Consider the following 8,691-nt stretch of genomic DNA (forward strand, 5'->3'; position numbering starts at 1 on the left):
TCCCTCCTCCCCTCCTCTCCCTCCCCAAGCACTCACCTCCTCCAGGCAGCCCTTGAACCCTGCTCCTACCACCACGCTGTCTAGCAGTACGTTGAGATCCCTCCCTACCTTTCCTCCTCCTCCTCCTCCTCCTCCTCCTCCTCCCTCCTCCTCCCCTCCTCTCCCTCCCCAAGCACTCACCTCCTCCAGGCAGCCCTTGAACCCTGCTCCTACCACCACGCTATCTAGCAGCACGTTGAGATCGGGGAATGCCTGCGGTGCGCGTCCGGAGTTGACGATTCCATCGTACTCTATCGACGCGATGTCGTCGCTCAGGTTGAGTCTCACGTCGTGCCAGTCTCCGTCCGTGACGTTGTACACCAACCCACGATGCTGCTCACCTGAAGAGAGAGACATGTGTGGCATGGAGGTAAGAGCACAGGTGTGTGTAAGTGACAGGTAAGGTGACAGGTAAGGTGACACCAACCCACGATGCTGCTCACCTGAAGAAAGAGATGTGTGGCATGGAGGTGAAAGAGGTGAGAGCACAGGTGTGTGTAGGTGACAGGTACGGTGACACTAACACATACATTCCCCTGCAGAGAGAGGTGCGTGTGCACGCGGCGGCAGCGTGGTGAGAGATGTGATATAGCTGCCTCAGCGGTGATGAGAGGGGTGACAACAGCATGATACAGGTGTGCATAGGTGACAGGTGCGGTGACAGTGACACGCGTGAGGTGGGACTAAATCTCAGTCACGCGTCATTGAGATATATGGTGACATTGGCACGTGAAGAGAGGTGTGGTGACACTGCATTCACGTGTCATTGAGAGATCTGGTGACATTGACACGTGAAGAGAGACACGGTGAGAGAGGTGATGTAGCTGTCATGCGTAGGTGACGTGGTGCGGTGACACTAACACATATACCCCCCACCCCCACCCCCCACCCACCCCCGCGGTGTACGTCCTGTAGCAGTACCGTAACACAACTCTACGTTCTACTTCCCACGCTAGCACATCAATCCACCCACCTTACCATATATACAGACAGCCACTACATTCTATTTCCTACCCATCTCAATCTACCCACCACCCACTTACCCTGCCCCCTCTCCCCCACACCTGTACGTTTCACGCACCTGTGAGGTTCCACGAGACTTCAAGGTCGTCGTTAACGAGGCTGATAACGAGGTAGCTTCCCCCGTCGCCGGCCATGCTCAGCACAGCGCCCCCTGGCGAGCGCGTGCGCAGACGCAGCGACACGTCGTTGAACGAGAAGTCGGCGGCCAGTGTGTTCGCGTAGTCGATGTAGGTGGCAGCACCGTCGAACGTCGCCGCGCTCACGCCTGAAACACAAGAACGCGGCTCACGTGATACCTTATTGTGCGACGGATTGGCATTCACATAGATTTTTGCGTATTCTAACTCCTTTTTTAATCCTATTTTGTCATAATAAGGATGCCTTCACGTATTTTTATTTTACAGAAGGTCATTAAATTAAAGTGTAATACTAGATATAACCGAAAAATATAGAACTTGGACGTGTAAGAACGTGGTTTGTAACATGTGCAAAACAGATGTTACAGTACTTGGGTAAAAGCTCTTCACTGTAAAAACATTAATTAACCTTCAAAAATCATTGTCAATTATGTGTGCGCGTGTGCAAGCGTGTGTGAGCGTGTGCAAGCNGTGTGATGCGTGTGCAAGCATTGTGTGCGTTGTGTGTGCGCCAGTGTGCATAGGCGTGTGCAAGCATGTGTTGCTGGGGTGTGTGTGCGCGTGTTGCAAGCGTGACTGCAAGCATGTGCGCGCGTGTGCAAAAGCATGTGTGGTGTGTGTGCGCCGTTGCAAGTTGTCGCAGCCAATGTGTGTTGCGTGTGCAAGCGTGTGTCGTGCTGGTGCAAAGCATGTGTAGTGGTGTGGCAAGACATGTGTGTGCAGTGTGACACAGCGGTTGATGTGCGGTGTGCAAGCATGTGCAGTGTGGCCTGTGCAAGCATGTGTGAGTCGTGTGTGTCGTGTCGCTTGCGTGTAGCAGCTTGTGTGCGTGGGTGTCGCGACGTGATGTGCGGTGTGCAAGGTGCTGTGTGCAGTGTGCAAGCGTGTGTGTAGCGTGTGTGCGTGTGCTCGTCGTGTGCAAGCATGTGTGTGCGGTGTGCAAGCGTGTGTGTGCGTGTGCAAGCATGGTGTGTGCCGTGGTGCAAGCATGTGTGGCGTGTGTGCGCGCCGTGTGTGCGTGGCAAGCATGTGTGCGTGTGTGCGCGTCTGTTGCGCGTGTGCTAGCGCGTCCCGCCTGGCTGTGTGTGGCGTGTGCAAGCGTGTGTGTGCGTGCTTGTGCGTGTGTGTCAGAGCGTGTGTGGCAAGCATGTGTGCGGATCCTTGTGTGCGCGTTGTGGCGGTTGTGCAAGCGTTGTGTGTGGTGTTGCTAAGCGCTGCGTCCACGGACCCACGCCCGTGTGCGCGGTGTGTGCGCGGTGTGCAATGCATGATGTGGCGGTGCAAGCATTGTGTGCGCGTGTGGTTGCAAGCAATGTTGTGTGCGTGTGTGCGTGTGGCAAGGCATGTGTGAGCGTTAGTGCAAGGTGTGTGGTGGTGTTTGCAAGCATGTGTGAGCGTGTGCAAGCATGTGTGCGCCGTGTTGCAAGCATGTGTGGCGTGTGCAAGCATGTAGTGCGGCGATATTGCGAGCATGTGTGAGGTGTGCAGCTGTGTGCTGCGTGCATCGCGGTGGTGCCAGCATGTGTGAGCGTGCTGCCAAGCATGTGTGCGCGTATTGCAAGCAATTGTGTGAGCAGTGTGCAAGGCATGTGTGAGGCGTGGTGCAAGCATGTGTGCGCGTATGCAAGCATGTGTTGACGCCGTGCTTGCAAGTCACTGTGTGCAAGCATGTGGATTGAGCGTGTGCAGCACTCGTGTCGTGTGCGTGTGCAAAGCATGTTTGTGCGCGTATGAAGGTTGTGTGCCAGTGTGCAAGCATGTGTGAGCGTGTGCAAGCATGTTGTGCCGCAGTGTGCAAGCATGTGTGAGCGTGTGCAAGCATCGTTTGCCGCGTATGCAAGATGTGTGAGCCGTGTGCAAAGCATAGTGTGCGCGTGTGCAGCGCCGTGATGCAAGCATTGTGTGAGCGTGCCTCTAGGTGCATAACCTAATCGTATCCTCGACCCCGGCTCTGTCCGCTGCGTGGGGTGCCTTTACGGGGGCTGGGCGCCGGTATGCTGCAAGCATGTGGTTGCGGATATGCAACGCTAAGTACCTCCGCGGGTGTGCGCAGTGTGCAAGCATTGTCGTGAGCTGTAGTGCAAGCACGTGTGACGACGGTGTGCATATGCGCCGTGTGCAGCATGTCGTTTAGCGCGTGTGCAATGCATCGTGTGAGGCGTGTGCAAGGCATTTGTGTGAGGTGCGCAGTGTGCGTTGCTTGTGCGCTTTTGTGCAAGGAATGTGTGCGCGTGTGCAAGCATGTGTGAGCGTGTGTGCGTGTGTGCGCGTGTGCAAGCATGTGTGCGTGCACGTGCTTTCCTGTGCGCATGCTTAAGCGTCTACGTGTGTGTGCATGTGTGTGCATGTGCGTGTGTGTGTGTGCGTGTATGCGTGCGTGTATGCGTGCGTGTGTGTGTGCACGTGCGTGCTTGCCTGCATGCATGCTCGAGTGTCTACGTGTGCGTGTGTGCTTGCGTGTGCGTGCGTGCGCATGCGTGTGCTCGTGTACGTGTGTTGCTGTGAGTAATACTTACACTCGTGTCCATCAGCGAGGTTGTTACACGTGGAGTTGTCCGGACAGGTTACGTTGTAACAGAAGTCTCTCAGCTCACAGTCCTTGCCTCTATAACCAGGCGGGCATTCACACCTACAGCAGGTAACCAATGCCAAATCAATGTTCTAGCCATCCTGCAACCAGCATGTATACACTACAGTTACACTGACATTTGTTAACAACTGTTGATATGCACTCGATGACATGCCGCATAATTTCGCTCGTTATGTATATCTCAATCTCTTCCTACATATGTCTATGCCTTTCTATCTTCATGTTATCTTCCTTTCTCTCTCTCTCCCTCTCCCTCTCTCTCACAGGCTCTTCTCTCTCCCCCCGTCTCTCTGTTTATCGCTCTCAGTGTCTCTCTCTCTCCTCCTTTGTGCTCCTCTCGTCTCTCTCTCTTTCTCTGTTCGCTCTCTCCTCTCTCTCTTCTCTCTCCTCTCTCTTTTCTCTCTCATCTCTCTCTCTCGGTCTGCCTGTCCTCGTCTCGTCATCGTCTTCTCTCTCTCCTCTCTATCTTTTCTCCTAAATCTCTTCTCTTGGCTTCTTACATCACCGATATCTATCTCTCTCTCTGTTTCTGTTCTCGTCTCTCCTCTCTCTCGTCCCTCAGTCATCTCTCCTTCTCTCGTCTCTCTCGTCTCTCTCTCTTTCCTCTCTCTATCTCTCTCTCTCTCTCTCTCTCTCTCCTATTCTCTCTCTCTCTCTCATCTTCTCTCTCTCTCTGTGTGTTGGTGTGTGTGTGCTGCTCCCGCCTCGCAACCTCCTCTCTCTCCCTCCTTCTCTCCTCTCTAATCTCTCCTCCACCTCTCCAGGATCTCTGCCTCCTCCCCTCCTCCCTGTCCCCCTCCCTTACGTGTAGTCATTCCAGGTGACAATACAGGTGGCGCTGTTGAGGCACGGCGCGGCGGCGCAGGTGTCGTCCGACGGGGAATCGGGAACCAGGTTGCTGGCTACGGCTACGGTCATCGAGGGTGGTAAGGTGTAATCGGGAATCTGGTCGTTGATGGGGTAGAACTGCACCAGCTGTTCGTTGACTCTCACGTCCTGCAGCGTGCCCTTGAAGCGGTCGTCGTGCGTCTGCCTCTTCTCACGCTGCCGAAACCACGACAACGATAATCATCAAACCACGAATCAATGGCTATAGTATCATTATGGTTAGGTTAGTGTTTGTTGTTTGTTATTTATATTTGTTATTTGTTTGTGATGGATCCGACTGATTAGGATCAATTAATCACTTGATCCTGATCTGCCCACAAACAAATGCTGTGTCCAATCACAGGTTGCTTCATAACTACAGTGAGTGCTGATTGGCTGAGACAAACACCGCCATATTGGATCCGTTTAGAACCCAGTATGTTAGCAGGATCAGGTTATCAGGTAGATGAAGTTTAATAAATATGAACAAACAAACGACCAGTACTTCTGTAATGTGGGACTTATATTACTTGGGACGTGTAACTAGCTAACAATACTATATAACTAGCTAACAATACTATATAACTAGCTAACAATACTATATAACTAGCTAACAATACTGTGTAACTAGCTAACAATACTATATAACTAGCTAACAATACTATATAACTAGCTAACAATACTATATAACTAGCTAACAATACTGTATAACTAGCTAACAATACCATATAACTAGCTAACAATACTGTGTAACTAGCTAACAATACTATATAACTAGCTAACAATACTATATAACTAGCTAACAATACTATATAACTAGCTAACAATACTATATAACTAGCTAACAATACTGTATAACTAGCTAACAATACCATATAACTAGCTAACAATACTGTGTAACTAGCTAACAATACTATATAACTAGCTAACAATACTATATAACTAGCTAACAATACTATATAACTAGCTAACAATACTGTATAACTAGCTAACAATACTATATAACGAGCTAACAATACTGTGTAACTAGCTAACAATACTGTATAACTAGCTAACAATACTGTATAACGAGCTAACAATACTGTGTAACTAGCTAACAATACTATATAACTAGCTAACAATACTGTGTAACTAGCTAACAATACTATATAACCACTCACGTTTCGTCCAAAAATCTTCATCGATGGAGGAAATCCGCCGATGTAGAAGTGGTCGATTATAGGTGGCGCTTCGGGCAGCGCTGCGAGCTGGAACTGCTCCGTAGCGTTGTCAACTGTTAACGTCAGCTACAACATAACGCAACGTAAACCCTAATTACATGATTCCGTACAACAGAAAGCAACAGAAACGCTACAACATGATTCAGTGCAACATAATCCAAACAATATAAACTGCACAACATAACTCCCTACCACATAATGCAACATTAACCATACAACTCCCTACCACATAATGCAACATTAACCATACAACTCCCTACTACATAATGCAACATTAACCATACAGCTCCCTACCACATAATGCAACATTAACCATACAACTCCCTACCACATAATGCAGCATTAACCATACAACTCCCTACCACATAATGCAACATTAACCATACAACTCCCTACCACATAATGCAACATTAACCATACAACTCCCTACCACATAATGCAACATTAAGCATACAAAATAACTCTACACAACATAAACCAGACAATACAACTTCATAGAATAACATGAACTGATCAACTTCAATCAACTTCATTCTCATCAACTTCTCATCTTCTATAGTTAATGCCTTTCCTACAGAATCATCTACTGTGGGTCCACCTTAATCTATCTATTCTAACCCCATACTGCTCACAATTGATTCCCTATATAACACGTATATAAATTAACACTTTCAAAGCACGCGTAAATTAACGCGTAAGTAAGTATACGTGCAAAGAAGCATTTCATAGGCTGAGCAATTAACGCGTGAGTGTATCCGACATTTCTTATCTGACCCAGCAATCTTAGATTCGTGTGGCAAAGAAAGGAATGCAGCAGCAAAGTCAAGAAATAGCAACTCAGACGATCACAGATAGCTCGCGTTAGCCAACAACTGTTTGCTACTGTACGCGATAGCCTCACACAAGCCAACTGCGCCATTCCTATAGCAGCGTATACGCNACGCGCCTGCAGGCCGTCAATGTATATATAATGGTAGTAATCTCCATGTTTGAGTGCAATGACCTCTGATATAGTACGTCGGTCATTACCAAAGTCATATGGAACTGACCAATCACATACACATGCAGATAGCGTTTCAATGGATAACGATACACGTTGTCAATTTTACGCAAAAACAAAACTTAACCAGACTCAATAAACGCTTTGTACTGTAGGTAATAGCTAAACAAATTTCATGTAATTTAACACGAGACCTTTGTGCGTTTGTTTCAACACGTTTCATTTCACTTCATTTCCTATTCTATTGCCCGCTCATCGACTAGCTCATCAGGCAGAATGCAGTGATGATGTTTATAAGAGGAATTTACACAGCCATGGGGTTACCGACACAGTTACTGGATGGCAAACCAGTTTATTCAAAGAATTTATTTCCGTGAATTTAACGTGAATCTTGAAGCTGATAAAACAAGTATGTAGTAACCATATGATATCATATCTATATGATATAGAAGATATATGTAGGCCTACTGTACTATTATAACGTAAAATCTAACAGAGCACATATATGTAACACTATAAAACACAGTAACATACACCCCCGTACAATAATACAGTAACGCAGACCCCCGTCGTACAATACGTATGCATACGTAGACCCCCCCCCTGCCCCCCATCCCCACCCGCCCTGTCCCTGCCCCGCACACACCTGCTGACTGTCCCACACGAGACTGATGTAGTGGTAGTCTCCGTCGTTGATGGGGTCACCGGTGGAAAACTGCTCCTCTACTGCGGCCAGCCTCACCAGTACGTACAGCTGACCACTGAACATGTCCAGTGTGAAGTGGGTCGGCTTAGGGAGGGTGGGGTCACTCCCTGCAGAATACATACATCGTATACATCATAAATAATGTTGGTTGTTGTTGTGTTGTTGTTGTTGTTGTTGCATGATAATGGTGTGATAGGTTCATAGGTGATAATTCGAAAACAGACCAAGGAAGGTGAGATACACACAGAGGGAGACAGAGAGAGAGAGAGTGAGATTCTGTGTGTGTGTGTGTGTGTGTGTGTGTGTGTGCTGTGTGTGTGTGTGGCGTGTGTGTATGGTTGTGTGTGAGAGAGAGAGAGTGAGAGAGAGAGAAAGGAGAGAGGGCTGCATGAAAAATAGAAGGTAAAACTGATAAAATAAATGTGTTTATAGTTGAGGGCAGGTAAACAGGAAGTGATAGAATACTTTAATATAATGTAATTACTGTGGGTATAGGAGGTACGTATACAGGATAGTTAGCAAATGTATGATTGGTACTAAAAAGAAACAAGGACATTATTAACCATAAATGCACAAGATAACAAGCCAAATAGCCTCATAACCCCCACAAGACGACGCGGCGACGTTAGTTGTTGTTTCCCCCTCTAGATGGCGCTACTCACCGAGGTATGCGATGACGCCCATGTCCGCGGTGGTTCGCACGAACATGGAGATGTCGATGAAGCTAGACAGATTCGTCTGATCCTGCGGCGACAGCTCCACCTCTGCATAGCTGACGTTACCCTCATAGCCGAACGTAGCCGGTGTCAGAGCTAGAGCACAAGATGTACTGCAATGTTAGATTTCAGACAGATATTGGCGAGAGATTTTAGCGATGTTAGATGATATCTGGCAGAATGTTACGTAAACAAGGTTTGTGATGGAGGGACCTGGAACGGACGACTGGTCGCGGGTCGTCAGGCATCAATGTCTCCCCAGTTCCTTCTCCCTCTCTAACCATTTCTTCTTTCTCACTCTCTCATTCTTTCTCTCTCGCACCTTCCCTCTTCCTCTCTTCTTCCCTCTCTCGTCCCTCTCTTGCCCTCCCCCCCCTCTCCTCCTCTCTCTCT

At 48.3% G+C, this 8,691-nt stretch overlaps 1 protein-coding gene across 1 annotated transcript in view; it reads right to left on the reverse strand.

Annotated features, from left to right (window-relative positions):
* The window catches only part of LOC106817090 (protein crumbs-like), a 28,634-nt gene that overhangs the window by 17,760 nt on the left and 2,183 nt on the right, over positions 1-8,691 (reverse strand). Inside the window, exons 2-8 of the mRNA XM_014821738.1 lie at positions 8,245-8,394; positions 7,523-7,689; positions 5,817-5,942; positions 4,595-4,833; positions 3,716-3,828; positions 1,121-1,327; positions 181-380 (exon numbers count right to left, since the gene is read on the reverse strand). Of these exons, the coding sequence (XP_014677224.1) occupies positions 181-380; positions 1,121-1,327; positions 3,716-3,828; positions 4,595-4,833; positions 5,817-5,942; positions 7,523-7,689; positions 8,245-8,394 (1,202 nt within the window). The remainder of the gene's footprint in view (positions 1-180; positions 381-1,120; positions 1,328-3,715; positions 3,829-4,594; positions 4,834-5,816; positions 5,943-7,522; positions 7,690-8,244; positions 8,395-8,691) is intronic.

This window comes from Priapulus caudatus, unplaced genomic scaffold, assembly GCF_000485595.1.
Source record: "Priapulus caudatus unplaced genomic scaffold, Priapulus_caudatus-5.0.1 Scaffold1593, whole genome shotgun sequence".
Taxonomy (NCBI): domain Eukaryota; kingdom Metazoa; phylum Priapulida; class Priapulimorpha; order Priapulimorphida; family Priapulidae; genus Priapulus; species Priapulus caudatus.